Source organism: Dendrobates tinctorius, unplaced genomic scaffold, assembly GCF_039654945.1.
Source record: "Dendrobates tinctorius isolate UK_male_01 unplaced genomic scaffold, ASM3965494v1 ptg000007l, whole genome shotgun sequence".
Lineage (NCBI taxonomy): Eukaryota > Metazoa > Chordata > Amphibia > Anura > Dendrobatidae > Dendrobates > Dendrobates tinctorius.
In genome coordinates this window covers 28,311,622-28,328,874 of record NW_027361675.1, presented here as the reverse complement: position 1 = coordinate 28,328,874, position 17,253 = coordinate 28,311,622, and the positions used below count along the sequence as shown (strand labels likewise).

The 17,253-nt window shown below is 47.5% G+C and overlaps 1 protein-coding gene across 2 annotated transcripts in view; it reads right to left on the bottom strand.

Annotated features, from left to right (window-relative positions):
* Nucleotides 1-11,252, bottom strand: part of PPIE (peptidylprolyl isomerase E) — a 41,450-nt gene extending 30,198 nt beyond the window's left edge. The window contains exons 1-2 of one of the 2 annotated variants that reach the window (XM_073572961.1): nucleotides 11,070-11,252; nucleotides 10,368-10,466 (exon numbers count right to left, since the gene is read on the bottom strand). In XM_073572961.1, the coding sequence (XP_073429062.1) occupies nucleotides 10,368-10,466; nucleotides 11,070-11,190 (220 nt within the window). In that variant the 5' untranslated portion in view covers nucleotides 11,191-11,252. Of the gene's footprint in view, nucleotides 1-10,367; nucleotides 10,467-10,560; nucleotides 10,698-11,069 lie in introns of those variants that run through there. The other variant, XM_073572962.1, reaches the window with a different exon arrangement.
* Nucleotides 11,253-17,253: the final 6,001 nt, after the last annotated feature.

Here is a 17,253-nt window from a genome sequence, read left to right as displayed (position 1 = left end):
GAGGGAACGCTTTGCACGGTCCTTGTGATCCAAATATTTTTCGAAATTAAATTCTTCATCAGTTGATGATGAGGGTGAAGATGTGGCAGGACGACCAAATTCTTCTTGTTCCTCCTGACTGTTCTGCAACCCTTTCATCCTTACTGCTATTTCAAACAGAGCTTCTTTTCCTTTACTTAGCTGTTGATCATCTAGAAGAATCCGATGCATTGGGTCTACATAAACAGCTGCCAAAAGAATGTTATTTTGTAATAGTAGCTCCTCTCTCCGTTTCATTGATGTAGCAGTGCCACTTGCAATTAACCCTCCTCTTTGGGACAGGCGAAACATCAGGTTCTTCCACTCCTTTAAGAAAATACCTGGAGTTAAGTCCTCTGCTTGTAATTTTTTAGTCACTGTAAATGGGTGCTCTAGCAATTTTTCCAGCTCAGTCACCTGATTCCACTGACTTTCATTTAGCATCAGTTGAGGGTTAGCCATGTCTACAAGAAAGGTTTTCAGTTCAACCAAGCGCTGAATCATTAAGTAAGTACTGCCCCATCGTGTGGCTTGATCAATAATTGCCCCTTTTCCAGCACGTCTCTTCAAAATTGAGTCAACTTTAGGGGTTCTGGCAACAGTAGCCAATTTTCTCACCTTGCCAATCAGTGCAGCAGCATGTCCTTCTTGCAGACTGTCTCTTATAGCCAGCTGTAGCGTATGCACAACACAGCACATGTGATGAATGAAAGAACATATTGACACAGTTTCAACAAGATCATCTAAACTATCATGTTGCTGTTCATCTGAAGCAACTTCAGTTTGCTCCTCAGTTACAATACTGTGTTCCTCTATTTCAAACATTTCTGTGTCTGTGGACCCAGAATGTTCTTCTAGCTGCTGGTCACCATCATTACTCTCATTCATTAGCTTAATAGTACTTATCATATTTGAAGCATTGTCAGTTACGACAGAAAGAACTTGCTCTTTTTTTAAGTTCATAGTCTTGCAGAACCTTTTCCACCAAGACCTGGAGAAACTCACTGGTGTGATGAGCTTTGGTGTCTTTTACTGCCAATGTCTTGGTAACTATTTCATTTTTGTCACAAACAAATCGGACATTGATGGCAAAATAGTTCACTCTGTGACGTGTGCAGGCATCCATTTTAAGAAACAGAAAGCGTCCCCTGAGAGTTTTTTTAAGTTCTTCCTTTTGTTTAAAAGCTTCTTCGATTACTAATTTTCTAATACTCTCTCTCTCCAGAGAAACACCAAGCTTGCGGGCCATTTCCCCATTCAGACACATAAAAGCTGGTCGTGAAAATAATGAAATAGGCACACTATCCTTTACAACAAGCTCTATGATCTGTTTTTTAAATGTATCTATTGTCTTTGTCACTGACAAAATATCTTGCAACTGATGGCTGCAAAGTTCTCTGCTCCTTTGTTTGGCTGGAAGAGCTGGGCACTGGTTCATTGGTTTGGATGCAGTCTCTCTCATCCACTGCTTTCAGTACTTCTGGATGAAAGCGCTATAAATGTCTCTTTAGATTAGAAGCTCTGGTAGGAGCATTTTTATCTTTGCCTGAATATGCACTCATCTTGGCTTCACAGCATTTGTTTTCGTCTGGATCATTTGTCATGCACTGACAGACATAATGTTTTCTATCTTGAGTGATGGTGAAATGTTCAAATACAGCTGATTTAATGTGATGCTTCTTTGACATTCTCAGGTTTTTAATTCTGCATTCACAATCCAAATGACAATTGTTTTTCCTAAAAACAATTGTACAAAATTATTGCCATGTCGTACAACTGATATAGTGGTCAGTAATACTGTTATTAATCCTCATGTACTCACAGTTAACTGATGCAAAGTTTGTTGAAAGGATAATACTTCTTACAGTCTTCCTCTTCTGAGTAGCAGGCAGCTGTGAGATGCTTGGAAGACGCACACCTAGTATGATCTAGTCTAGAGGAGGAGCTTTACTACTAAGAATTTGCAACACATTTTCACTTTCAGTTTCATACATTGTAAGTAGGGGGGTTAGGGCAGCATGAGGTTAACCAAGTATAAGATTAGATAAGGGCAGTGGAGAACAGTGACACACAAGAAGTAAGAAATGTCTATCTCCAGCAGAACTGCTTATCACTGTTGTTCATAGTTTGATAGAACATATATATATTTGAGTAACATTTATAAAATTCATATGAAAGTTCAATTATGAAATATTAACACTTTTTTTAAAGCTGGAGTCGGTACATTTCTACCGACTCCAACCAAAACTAACTCCGACTCCACGACTCCGACTCCACAGCCCTGGTTTCTACATGTGTTTTTTTTCAGTCAAGATGGGGTGCAGAGTGTACAATAATGGGGAAAAAATGAACTTTTTTGAATTTACCAAATGGCTGCAATGAAACAGAGTGAAAAATTTAAAGGGGTCTGAATGCTTTCAGTACCCACTGTATATGCCTGTGCTAGGATCACACCACTTAAAGGGGTTGTCCAGGACCTTTTTCTATGTCCCTAAAAACTAACAAGTAGGTAGATGCTAACAGAGACAACTACCTGCTTGTTCACCCCGGCGAAGGATCAAAACAGTCATCGACCGCTCCTGCAGGCAATTCAGCTTCCCAACGTCTGGCTTCTCTGTCAATGGGTCATGATTGCTTAAGTCATGTCGATTGACAGCCAGCTTCCCGCAGTTAAGAAGCAGGGAGCCAGCTGTCTATCAGCATAATGTCAGCAGTCACACTCCGTAAACAGAGAAAATCTGACGAGAAGCGTCTGCTCTGTTGAGGCGATATCCGTGAAAGCCACAGATTAGCCAACAGCAGCAGTCTGTGACCACTGTGTACCAGCAGAGATCAATGTAGGGCCAAATAGGCAGGTACTTAGAAACTAATTGCCTGTTAGTACTTTGACCCATAGTGAAAAAATGTCCTGGATAACCCTTTTAAAGGTCACTCTCAGAGAATGAACGTGTCATTTAATTGATTAAACAGCAGTCAGAGTTGGTTCTGTTTGCTGTTAGAGGCAAGCGCTGCCTATAAAACCCAACTGTTATCTGCCCTCTGTGGAGTGGGCTCAGCCCCTGCTCAATAAATCCACACCATAATATAATAATAATAATAATAATAATAATAATATGTAGTGGACTGGGAAGAGTGTTAAAGAAATATTCCAGTTCCAGCAGTTAAACATTAATTGTATGAATTAACACGGGTCACAATCATTTGAAGTGCACATAAGTGTAGGACTAATAATTACAGTAAGTGTAAGAGCGCTGTGTCTTGTAACAAGCAGAACATTCAAGTCTCCAAGACACAGCTCTGATACACATACTGTAACCAGTTGTGCACTGGTGTGCCCATCAGATAAGTAGGGGAGAGTCAAGTCATATCATCCCCTTAAAAGGGTTGCCTGGTGCTGCTGACTTCCGCACCGAGACGCAAGTGGTGCTGACTAAAGGGAAACCACGTACCACAAAATCATGTACCCAAGACATTTGTTAAAAGAAAAATAAGAGTGATTAGCGCATTTAAAGGGAACCTGTCACCAGGAATAACGTTGTTAACCTGCAGATATGGGGTTAATCTGCAGGTTAACAGCATTATTATGCTGCCTGGCGCCTGCACGTAGCCGAATACAGGAGGGAGAAAATGATCTTTATTCTTCCCGTCAGCATTCGGTTTCAGTCATGGGGGGTGGTGCCAGTTCAGTCACCGCTCTGAGTACACACGCCCTACCTGACAGCCGGTCCCAATGTCAGTCAGGGTCGGGGGTGCGGCTACAGTGGCCGCTCTGTATACTCAGAGCGGAGACAGAACCGGCGCCGCCTCCTCCCATGACTGAAACTGAATGCTGGCAGGGAGAATAAAGATAATTTTCTCCCTGCTGTATTTGGCAATGTGCAGGTGCTGGACACCATCATAACACTGTTAACCTGCAGATTAACCACATATCTGCGGGTTAACAGCATTATTCTCGGTGACAGGTTCTCTTTAAGTTGGGTCAGCTAATATATACCAAGATGCCTTCATTATAAAAGAGCACATGCATGGTGTGACGCCATTAATATTGATTAAAATGATACATCGGGTGATGAAATCCGTCTTGTGGTTGTTTAATCTGCAAATGTAGTTTTCAGTTAATGAGATACTGGTGCTCCAGTCTGGCCTGTGTGCAGGTCTTTATGCGGCGCTCTGCTTACATAAGCCCATACAAATGCATATGGCAGGTCACTGACCCTTCAGTGACCTGCCCCCTATTTTACATACTGCATACCATATTGTGGGGGTTAACAAAAAAAAAAAAATCATCAAAATAGCACCGGCAGCGGCGCCTGCGCAGTGGGCATCTATCGCGTTCTGATAGATGCTACTGTGCAAGCACCATCACCATTATTGTTTTGGCTCCATAAAAGATGGCACTGGCAGTGCCTGCACAGTAGCATCTATTGGAAAGCGATAGATGCTACTCACAGGTGCCATTTTGAGGATCCAATTTTTTTTTTCTTCAGCAAAATGACACCGGTGCTTGTGCAGTAGCATCTATTGGAATGCGGTAGACGATACTGTGCAGGTGCCATTTTGATTAATGTTGTTTTTTTTCTCTCCACAATACTATATGACTAAATCATAAATGCATATTATCCACTGTGTCATGCTATAGCGCAGATGCTGCCGCCACTTTGATGAATTAATTTTTTTTTTAGCCACATAATTGTTGATGCAGTATGTAAAATAAGGGGCAGGTGACTGAGGAATCAGTGACCTGCCATAATTCATCAAGCTAATCATAGCCCCACATAAAGACCCCCCCAGTCGCATCCTGAAGCACGAGCAGATCAATAACTGAAAATAAAGATTAAACAACCACCACAATACAGATTTCATCAAAGTATCAGTGTAATCAGTATAACGGCGCCAACCTGACACTGCCTGTAGGTTAATGTGCACAATCCTACTGACAGGTTTCCTTTAAAGTTTACTCATAAAACCAGAAAACCTACTTGTCTAATCTTATTAGCTGGGTAAATGTGCAAAGTGCTTGTAAAACCAAGCAACTTTGCAGTTTGCCTCCTATTAATAAACCTATTCATTCTGGAGAATGGTGGGATTTTTAATTCTATGATTTACAGCTTGCTTCCAAGGTTAGCAGCCACCTCATGGGTGGTTAGCTTGATAGGCAGGAAGTATGTAATTGCCAGCCATAAGCGATACACCATGTAAGTGCTGCTCAGTGTCCATGTGGTCATCCTGCTTGCAGCAGACAGCTCACACTTTGGGCTCATGGCTCAGTCATGCCACTGGCCAAAACTGACAATCATCCTGAAAGTTCTGCCCCCAGAACCAGGAAGTCCCAAGTCAGGAGATCAGGGTGTTTCTGGAGAAAGGATCCAGAGACGTCCCGTGTAGAGGGATAGTCTCAGCACAGAAAGGATCTGAAGATGTCCCGTGTACAGGGACAGTCTCAGCGCTGAAAGGATCTGAAGATGTCCCGTGTACAGGGACAGTCTCAGCGCAGACAGGATCCTGAGACGTCCCATGTAGAGGTATAGTCTCAGCGCAGAAAGGATCCGGAAACGTCTCGTGTAGAGGGATAGTGCCAGCGCAGAAAGGATCCTGAGACATCTCATGTACAGGGATAGTTCCAGCACAGAAAGGATCCGGACATCCCGTGTAGAGGGATAGTGTCAACGTAGACAGGATCTGGAGACGTCCCGTGTAGAGGGATAGTGTCAGTGCAGAAAGGATCCGGAGACGCCCCATGTACAGGAATAGTCTCAGCGCAGACAGGATTCGGAGACATCCCGTGTAGAGGGACAGTGCCAGCGCAGAAAGGATCAGGAGACGTCCCGTGTAGAGGGACAGTGCCAGCGCAGAAAGGATCAGGAGACGTCCCGTGTAGAGGGATAGTCTCGGCGCAGAAAGGATCCGGAAATGTCTCGTGTAGAGGGATAGTGCCAGCGCAGAAAGGATCCTGAGACGTCTCGTGTAGAGGGATAGTGTCAACGCAGACAGGATCTGGAGACGTCCTGTGTAGAGGGATAGTGTCAGCGCAGAGAGGATCCGGTGACATCCCGTGTAGAGGGATAGTCTCAGCGCAGAGAGGATCCGGTGACATCCCGTGTAGAGGGATAGTCTCAGCGCAGAGAGGATCCGGTGACATCCCGTGTAGAGGGATAGTCTCAGCGCAGAGAGGATCCAGAGATGTCTCGTGTACAGGGATAGTGCCAGCGCAGAAAGGATCCTGAGATGTCTCATATACAGGGATAGTGCCAGCGCAGAAAGGATCCTGAGATGTCTCATGTACAGGGATAGTGCCAGCGCAGAATGGATCCTGAGACATCTCGTGTAGAGGGATAATTCCAGCGCAGAAAGGATCCGGATATCCCGTGTAGAGGGTAGTGTCAACGCAGACAGGATCTGGAGACATCCCGTGTAGAGGGATAGTGTCAACGCAGACAGGATCCTGAGATGTCCCGTGTAGAGGGATAGTGCCAGCGCTGAAAGGATCCGGAGACATCCCGTGTAGAGGGATAGTGTCAACGCAGACAGGATCTGGAGACGTCCCGTGTAGAGGGATAGTCTCAGGACAGAAAGGATCTTAAGATGTCCCGTGTACAGGGACAGTCTCAGCGCAGAAAGGATTCGGAGACGCCCCGTGTAGAGGGATAGTCTCAGCACAGAAAGGATCTTAAGATGTCCCGTGTACAGGAATAGTCTCAGCGCAGACAGGATCCTGAGACATCCTGTGTAGAGGGATAGTGCCAGCGCAGAAAGGATCCGGAGACGTCCTGTGTAGAGGGATAGTCTCAGAGAAGACAGGATCCTGAGACGTCCCGTGTAGAGGGATAGTCTCAGCGCAGAAAGGATCCGGAAATGTCTCGTGTAGAGGGATAGTGCCAGCGCAGAAAGGATCCTGAGACGTCTCGTGTAGAGGGATAGTGTCAACGCAGACAGGATCAGGAGACGTCCCGTGTAGAGGGATAGTATCAGCGCAGAAAGGATCCGGTGACGTCCTGTGTAGAAGGATAGTCTCAGCGCAGAAAGGATATTGAGACGTCCCGTGTAGAGGGATAGTGCCAGCGCATACAGGATCCGGAGATGTCCCGTGTAGAGGGATAGTCTCAGCGCAGAAAGGATATTGAGACGTCCCGTGTAGAGGGATAGTGCCAGCGCAGAAAGGATCCGGAGATGTCCCGTGTAGAGGGATAGTCTCAGCGCAGAAAGGATATGGAGACATCCCGTGTAGAGGGATAGTCTCAGCGCAGACAGGATCCTGAGACGTCCCGTGTAGAGAGATAGTCTCAGTGCAGAAAGGATCCAGAGATGTCTCGTGTACAGGGATAGTGCCAGCGCAGAAAGGATCCTGAGACGTCTCGTGTAGAGGGATAGTGTCAACTCAGACAGGATCTGGAGACGTCCCGTGTAGAGGGATAGTGTCAGCGCAGAATGGATCTGGTGACATCCCGTGTAGAGGGATAGTCTCAGCGCAGAAAAGATATTGAGACGTCCCGTGTAGAGGGATAGTGCCAGCACAGACAGGATCCAGAGATGTCTCGTGTACAGGGATAGTGCCAGCACAGACAGGATCCGGAGATGTCTCGTGTACAGGGATAGTGCCAGCGCAGAAAGGATCCTGAGACGTCCCGTGTAGAGGGATAGTCTCAGCGCAGAAAGGATCCGGAGATGTCTCGTGTACAGGGATAGTGCCAGCGCAGACAGGATCCGGAGATGTCTCGTGTACAGGGATAGTGCCAGCGCAGACAGGATCCGGAGATGTCTCGTGTACAGGGATAGTGCCAGCGCAGAAAGGATCCGGAGATGTCTCGTGTACAGGGATAGTGCCAGCGCAGAAAGGATCAGGAAATGTATCGTGTACAGGGATAGTGCCAGCGCAGAAAGGATCAGGAAATGTATCGTGTACAGGGATAGTGCCAGCGCAGAAAGGATCCGGAGATGTCTCGTGTACAGGGATAGTGCCAGCGCAGAAAGGATCAGGAAATGTATCGTGTACAGGGATAGTGCCAGCGCAGAAAGGATCCGGAAATGTATCGTGTACAGGGATAGTGCCAGCGCAGAAAGGATCCGGAAATGTATCGTGTACAGGGATAGTGCCAGCGCAGACAGGATCCGGAGATGTCTCCTGTACAGGGATAGTGCCAGCGCAGAAAGGATCCGGAAATGTATCGTGTACAGGGATAGTGCCAGCGCAGACAGGATCCGGAGATGTCCCGTGTACAGGGATAGTGCCAGCGCAGAAAGGATCCGGAAATGTATCGTGTACAGGGATAGTGCCAGCACAGACAGGATCCGGAGATGTCTCGTGTACAGGGATAGTGCCAGCACAGACAGGATCCGGAGATGTCTCGTGTACAGGGATAGTGCCAGCACAGACAGGATCCGGAGATGTCTCGTGTACAGGGATAGTGCCAGCACAGACAGGATCCGGAGATGTCTCGTGTACAGGGATAGTGCCAGCACAGACAGGATCCGGAGATGTCTCGTGTACAGGGATAGTGCCAGCGCAGACAGGATCCGGAGAGGTCTCGTGTACAGGGATAGTGCCAGCGCAGACAGGATCCGGAGAGGTCTCGTGTACAGGGATAGTGCCAGCGCAGAAAGGATCCGGAAATATATCGTGTACAGGGATAGTGCCAGCGCAGACAGGATCCGGAGATGTCTCCTGTACAGGGATAGTGCCAGCGCAGACAGGATCCGGAGATGTCTCCTGTACAGGGATAGTGCCAGCACAGACAGGATCCGGAGATGTCTCCTGTACAGGGATAGTGCCAGCACAGCCAGGATCCGGAGATGTCTCCTGTACAGGGATAGTGCCAGCGCAGACAGGATCCGGAGATGTCTCCTGTACAGGGATAGTGCCAGCACAGACAGGATCCGGAGATGTCTCCTGTACAGGGATAGTGCCAGCACAGACAGGATCCGGAGAGGTCTCCTGTACAGGGATAGTGCCAGCACAGACAGGATCCGGAGATGTCTCCTGTACAGGGATAGTGCCAGCACAGACAGGATCCGGAGATGTCTCCTGTACAGGGATAGTGCCAGCACAGACAGGATCCGGAGATGTCTCCTGTACAGGGATAGTGCCAGCACAGACAGGATCCGGAGATGTCTCCTGTACAGGGATAGTGCCAGCGCAGAAAGGATCCTGAGACGTCCCGTGTAGAGGGATAGTCTCAGCGCAGAAAGGATCCGGAGATGTCCCGTGTACAGGGATAGTGCCAGCGCAGACAGGATCCGGAGATGTCCCGTGTACAGGGATAGTGCCAGCGCAGACAGGATCCGGAGATGTCCCGTGTACAGGGATAGTGCCAGCGCAGACAGGATCCGGAGATGTCTCCTGTACAGGGATAGTGCCAGCGCAGAAAGGATCCTGAGACGTCCTGTGTAGAGGGATAGTGCCAGCGCAGACAGGATCCGGAGATGTCTCCTGTACAGGGATAGTGCCAGCACAGACAGGATCCGGAGATGTCTCCTGTACAGGGATAGTGCCAGCACAGACAGGATCCGGAGATGTCTCCTGTACAGGGATAGTGCCAGCACAGACAGGATCCGGAGATGTCTCCTGTACAGGGATAGTGCCAGCACAGACAGGATCCGGAGATGTCTCCTGTACAGGGATAGTGCCAGCACAGACAGGATCCGGAGATGTCTCCTGTACAGGGATAGTGCCAGCACAGACAGGATCCGGAGATGTCTCCTGTACAGGGATAGTGCCAGCACAGACAGGATCCGGAGATGTCTCCTGTACAGGGATAGTGCCAGCACAGACAGGATCCGGAGATGTCTCCTGTACAGGGATAGTGCCAGCGCAGAAAGGATCCTGAGACGTCCCGTGTAGAGGGATAGTCTCAGCGCAGAAAGGATCCGGAGATGTCCCGTGTACAGGGATAGTGCCAGCGCAGACAGGATCCGGAGATGTCCCGTGTACAGGGATAGTGCCAGCGCAGACAGGATCCGGAGATGTCCCGTGTACAGGGATAGTGCCAGCGCAGACAGGATCCGGAGATGTCCCGTGTACAGGGATAGTGCCAGCGCAGACAGGATCCGGAGATGTCTCCTGTACAGGGATAGTGCCAGCACAGACAGGATCCGGAGATGTCTCCTGTACAGGGATAGTGGCAGCACAGACAGGATCCGGAGATGTCTCCTGTACAGGGATAGTGGCAGCGCAGCTGAAAGCCGCACACGTACTTGCCGGAGGTGAGGAGCCCCTGCTCTAACCATGGCTGGGGGTCCAGGAGATAGGACCTGTGAATGCAATCATCTGGAGTGGGTGGGGGAAGGCCAGCATCATTGCTGAAAGCCAGCCCACCCCCCCGGATTGTCTCTAGCGCCCCCGCTGTAATACCCACCCGTTTCATAGTCCAGAGGTATCTGAATGTCTGTGACGTCTCCGAAAGGGATGAACGCTGCGTGCAGGATCTTCTCATCCACCTCCTCAGCCAGGCCGCCTGCAATACACAGGGAACAGCTGTAACGTCCACAGCTGGGAGAGACAACACTTCACTATGGCGCCGGTGTAACCGACAGGAACTTATTACTAACCCACGTACAACACCCGCTTGGTGGCCGCCATGTTGGATTAAAAACATTCACCTTTACCCTCACGTCATTAACGTCACGACGTACGACTAAACACTAGAGGGAAAAGCTTAACAAGTGCGTCGTCTGCTGTCACGGGCTCCTGGCTCAAGATTCCCGCAGTGCGCATGCGCCTTATCAGAAGCTTTCATCATATTCACTAGGAATAAACTATTTCCACTTCTTATTCTGTTTAGTTGTAAGGGCTCCCTGTGTAATAGCGGACTAGCCGCTACCACGGAGTCATGGAGCCCTCTATGGAGTTACTAGGCCTAGTTATACAATAGTAGTCAGCAATAATACTGGGCAGCATGAATTCCAGCATAGAATTAGAACTGAAATGTTCCATTTAAAGGGAACCTGTCACCAGTTTTGTGACATAGCAGCAAAAAAGATCACCTTATTCAGCGTCCGCGCTGCATTCCCTAATTCCTTATATAACCCCCTGACTCCCCTTGTATACTCCCGAAAACCTTTTTTGATTTCTCCCGCGCTGTACGGTAATCTTCTCAGTCTGGTCAGATGGGCGTAGTTTTTCGGGCCTCTGCATCCCTCCTCCTGACATGGATAACAATCCACATCGCCATACGACATCTCGCACCTGCTCAGATATATTGCGTTTTGCGCCTGCGCAGTATGCTTTGTCAAACTGCGGGCAAAGCTGAAAACCAGAAGTGCGCATGCTCTGGCAAACGTAGTTCCGGCATCATTCACAGGGCCGCATCATCCATGAACCAAGTTGAGAAGTGAGCTCAGGCGGCACTCAGGAGGGGGTGGCAGCGCGGCGCCGCCCCCTGCAGTCAGATAAGTGCTATGCAACAGCGGCACAGGGAGAATTAGAACTCCCAGTCCCAGCCATGGGAGTACTACCCACCGTGGGGCAGCTGCCCCCCCCCTAGAAGCAGGGGTGCACAGTGACAGAAGTAGGACTTTGAGAGCGGCCGGCCAGGCGGCCACACACAGCTGACGGGGCGGGCGGGACACTTCAGAGCAGGCTGAGACCCCTGGCGTTGCTATGGCACCCAGCAGCGCGCTGGAGTTCAGACAGGGTTCAGAGGCTGTCATGTACAGTGCGTGCTATGTAAACACACCTCTGAACGCTGTCTAAAGCCTCCAGGTGACTGTGTGAAGCGAGAGAGCTGAGAGCAGGACAGGGGACCTCCAGGCACCTAGAGAGAGACCCCCCCACACCTTCCCTGAGGACCATGTTCAACTGGAGCTCCTGGAGGAGATATTCTGGCAGAGCTGTGTGAGTACTACTACCTTGCTGCTGCTGCTGCTGCTGCTGCAGAACATCTTCCAAGGGTCACTATGGTTAGCTCCAAACTATGCATCTAGTGAATCTATGATATCCTGGGATTTGTAGTCCACAGGCACTTCTACTCTTCCCTATTAATCCAGCTTTATATGCTGGGACTTCTAGTTCTCCAGCAGCTACCGCTTATTACTCTTTACCGAAAACCTGCTGGGGATTATAGTCCCACAACAGTAAATTGTGGACTGCTACAAATTGTTACCTTGCGTTGCTGCTGCAGAACATCTTGGCAAGGTTGCACTTTATGAGGTTTGCAACCTGTATCTAGTTGACAATTTTTTTTATGACATGCTGGTAAATGTAGATGAGTGGCTGCTGCAGAACATCTTGGCCACATGTAGTGTTTGATGCACTGGGACTTGTAGTCCCATAGAAGTTGAACAATTACAGTTTGTAGATAGAAATGATGCAGTAATTTACCAAGCAGGACTATAAATAAGGCTATGTGCACACGTAGTTTTTTGAGTGTGCGGATTTTGGAGAGAAAACCGCAGGTAAATCCGCAGGACAAAAGTCCTGCGGTTTTACACCTCATAATGGATGAGGTGTAAAACTGCAGCGTTTCTGCACCAAACAATTGACATGCTGCGGATTGTAAACCGCGCGGAAAAATCTGCAGCGTGTGCACAGCGTTTTTTTTTCCATTGAAAATAAAGGTACTGTACAATGCAGCAGAATCTGCTGCGTTTCCGCAGAGCCAAAACCGCTGCAGAAACACAGCAGATTTCACTACATGTGCACATACCCTAAGGCCTGGCCTCAACTCAACCTGATGATGCAGTGTGTGTTTTGTAAAGGTGGAAGCTGCTGCAGAACATCTTGGCCAATATTGACATATTCAGCAAATATTCCCATAAGTCTGAAGAGGTTGTAGGTAAAGTTTTGGACTATTAGGCTGGAGTCACACTAACCTGCGCAAAATACGGTCAGTATTTTACATGCGTAATACGGATGAATGTCCCCTAAATAGTGCGCCGTATGTCATCCGTAATCAAGGTGTGGTCGCGTATTTTGCGCATGTAAGTATCCGTATGTAATCCGTATGGCGAGATTTTCTCGCAGGCTTGCAAAATGGACATATAATGGAGCCCTATGACAGGGTTTCTAACAGAAACCAAAGAATAGATATAGACACATAGAATGCATATATATATATATATATATATATATATATATATGTGTGTGTATATATGTGTATTCTATGTGTATATATCTACTCTTTCGTTTCTTTATTAAACCTGCCAGTGTGAGTTTACTGTATCGCGCACTGAATTGCCGGGTGCGTATTTCTCGCAAGTCACATGTGTGGCCCGTGTGTAATCCGTATTTTTTGCGCACCCATAGACTTGCATTGGCGTACTACAGGCGATTGGCACGGACCGTAGAATACAGATGAGAAATATACAGCTGGTGCGAGGGACCCCATAGAGAATCATTGGTCCGTGTCTAATGCGTGCTTTTAGCGCCTCTCACTCGGCCGTATTCCTCGCCAGTGTGACCCCGGCCTTAGGACTATGCTCCATGTCCTCTGCTTAGTGATATGGTTTGGTTTGCAGGTGCAAGCTGCTGCAGAACATCTTGTGGCTATTTCTGAACTAAATCCTAATTTGTGATGCTAGATTTGATCAATAATTGAGCTAATATTAGGTCATGCAGGAGGCTTAAGGACACCATCATCCATGGGATGCCGGGTTCCCCATTCCCAGTGGCTGCACATATGTGGTCACCACATTAATGAGATTGTGAAAAGTTCTGCTTTGTTAGCGCCCTCTTGTCTATGGGCTGTGTCTGGTATTGCAGTTCAGTCATATATCTCTCTTTTAGGCTGTGTGCCCACATTGTGTTTTTTAAGCGTTTCCACAGCGCTTTTAGACAAGCGTTTCTGCTGCGGAAACGCTTAAGCAAAGCATCCAATGTAATATAATGGAAAACGCACATGTTGTGCTAATGGTGCGTTTTTTCCGCTGCGGAAACGCTAAGCGGAAAAAAACGCAGCATGTTCAATAATTTTGCGGAAACGCACACGTTTCCGCATACATTCAATTGTATAGCAAAAACGCATGCAAAAACGTAAAAAGCGCTTCATAAAACGCATGCGTTTTCCTGGGAGGAGGGTGTGTGTTTCCGCTCAGGAATATTCTGCATGGAAAACGCTATGTGGGCACATAGCCTAAATGTACAGTGACTATTTGGGGATTTAAGGGGGTCCTAAAGTTGGTCCCCGCCGCACCACAGCTAATCAGTTTTATATTAATATTTACTAACAAAATGTCTTTAAAATATGTACATTGTTTTGAATAGCATTTATATACCTTTCACGTCCATTACATCAAAGAAGGTGACATTGACTGTGGCACAAACGGCCAAAAATTGCTCTAGGCTGCTGCATTGACGGGGTCGCATTATGACCCACAAGGTATTGCAACTGTGACAATCAAGTTTAAAAAAAAAAATCCAACTGGTTCTGATTCTTTGTGGCGGTACCTAGCAGGTCACAATGCGACCCCATTCACCTGCATTATAGAAGGCACTGTTTCATGGCCAAAGTTGACATATAGCCCCAGCTTAATGAAAAATGACTATTTTCACATCATGTGCGGTATATAGACTGTAGTGTATGATGTATACAGGTCATACACATCGTTTGCGGTATACAGAGTGGAGTGGATGGTGTATACAGGTCATACACATCGTGTGTGGTGTATACAGTATATACTGTAGTGTATGGTGTACACAGGTCATACACATCGTGTGTGGTCTATAGAGTGGAGTGTATGGTGTATACAGGTCATACACATCGTGTGCGATATATACTGTAGTGTATGATGTATACAGGTCATACACATCATGTGCGGTATATAGGGGTGGAGTGTATGGTGTATACAGGTCATACACATCGTGTGCGATATATACTGTAGTGTATGATGTATACAGGTCATACACATCATGTGCGGTATATAGAGTGGAGTGTATGGTGTATACAGGTCATACACATCGTGTGTGGTGTATATATACTGTAGTGTATGGTGTATACAGGTCATACACATGTGTGGTATATAGAGTGGAGTGTATGGTGTATACAGGTCATACACATCGTGTGCAATATATACTGTATTGTATACAGGTCATACACATCATGTGCGGTATATAGAGTGGAGTGTATGGTGTATACAGGTCATTCACATCGTGTGCGGTATATATACTGTAGTGTATGATGGCGGCTGCATTCACATACATCCACCGCCCTGGCATTAACTCTCTACACTCCATCCATATCGGCCCCTCGCTCCTTTCCTCTCCTATGTATAGCACTCACGCTCTTTTCACGTTGTTAAATTGCACAGATCCAGTCAGTCCCACCATTCAACATAAGAGACGCTCTCACAAATCACTTAACCATCTGCTCACTCTTTCTATCCTCCTTCTCCTAGTCGCAGGAGACATTGCTCCCAATCCTGGTCCCCCATGTTATAGAAAGTCAAACCCCCCAACTGGTACACTTAGAAACCCCTCTAATCTGATTAATATTCCCTGCCTGCCATCTGTCTCTCTTAATTGTGCACTTTGGAATTCTCGCTCAGTGTGTAACAAACTCTCCTTCATCCATGACTTCTTCCTTTCTAATTCTCTTAACCTCCTGGCTCTTACTGAAACCTGGATCCAGCAGTCAGACACTACCGCTGCTGCTGCTCTTTCATATGGGGGGCTACACTTCTCTCATACCCCAAGATCAGACAGTAGAGCAGGTGGAGGCGTTGGTCTGCTCCTATCACCAAAATGTACATTTCAGGTTATCCCTCAAGTACCCTCACTTGTCTTCCCTTCTTTTGAGGTCCATGCCGTCAGACTCTACACCCCCTTCTCCATGCGAGTGGCGGTGGTGTATCGTCCTCCCGGCCCTCCCATAAGTTCCTGGATCATTTTGCCACTTGGCTTCCACATTTTCTCTACCTCTCATCATGGGAGATTTCAACATCCCCATTGCTCTTCCCCTCTCACCATCTGCTACTCACCTTTTATCTCTAACCTCCTCATTTGGCCTTTCGCAGCTTACTAATTCTCCAACGCATGAAGACGGAAACTCCCTCGACTTGGTCTTCTCTCGGCTTTGTGCAGTGGATGATTTTGCAAACTCCCCTCTCCCGCTCTCTGACCACAATCTTCTTTCATTCTCTATCAAGAACTGCCAGGCTGCTCAGGTCACCCCCACTGTCCAGACTTATAGAAACATACAGGCCATTAACACCCAGAAACTTATGAAGAACTTGCAGTCTTCATTGGCCCCTATCTCCTCCCTCTCATGTCCTGATTCTGCATTCAAGCATTACAATGAAACACTTCAAAGTGCCCTGGATGAATTTGCACCCCCTATAAATAGAACACCACAACGCAGACGGCGACAACCCTGGCACACGGTGCAAACTCGTTTCCTGCAGCGGTGCTCCAGGTGCGCCGAACGTCTGTGGAGAAAATCCAATCTACACGAAGATTTCATCCATTTTAAGTTTATGCTTAGAACATACAACACTGCCCTTCACCTCTCCAAACAAACCTATTTCAACACCCTCATCACCTCACTGTCCAATAACCCGAAACGTCTCTTTGACACTTTTCATTCTCTACTCAACCCAAGAGTACAGGCCCCAACCACAGAGCTCCGTGCTGACGATCTGGCCAATTACTTCAAAGAAAAAATTGACCAGATTCGACAGGAAATTATCTCCCAATCTCCTCATACCATGCACTGTCCTACCTCCCCCACTGCATCTAGCTCACTCTCTGATTTTGAACCAGTCACAGAAGTAGTAAGCAGGCTCCTTGCATCTTCTCGCCCAACCACTTGCACCAGTGACCCATTTCCGTCACATCTCCTCCAGTCCCTTTCCCCTGCTATCACCCCTCACCTAACTATAATATTTAACCTCTCTCTCTCTTCTGGTATTTTTCCCTCCTCATTTAAGCATGCCATCATACATCCACTACTTAAAAAACCATCCCTCGACCAAAACTGTGCCGCTAACTATAGACCTGTCTCTAATCTTCCCTTCATCTCTAAACTCCTGGAACGCCTGGTCCACTCCCGTCTTATCCGCTATCTCTCAGAAAACTCTGTTCTCGACCCTCTCCAATCCGGTTTCCGCTCTTTACACTCCACTGAAACTGCCCTCACTAAAGTCTCTAATGATCTGCTAACAGCTAAATCAAATGGTCATTACTCCATGCTAATTCTATTGGATCTCTCTGCAGCATTCGACACTGTGGATCATCAGCTCCTCCTCACTATGCTCCGTTCCATTGGCCTCAAGGACACCGTTCTCTCATGGTTCTCCTCCTATCTCTCC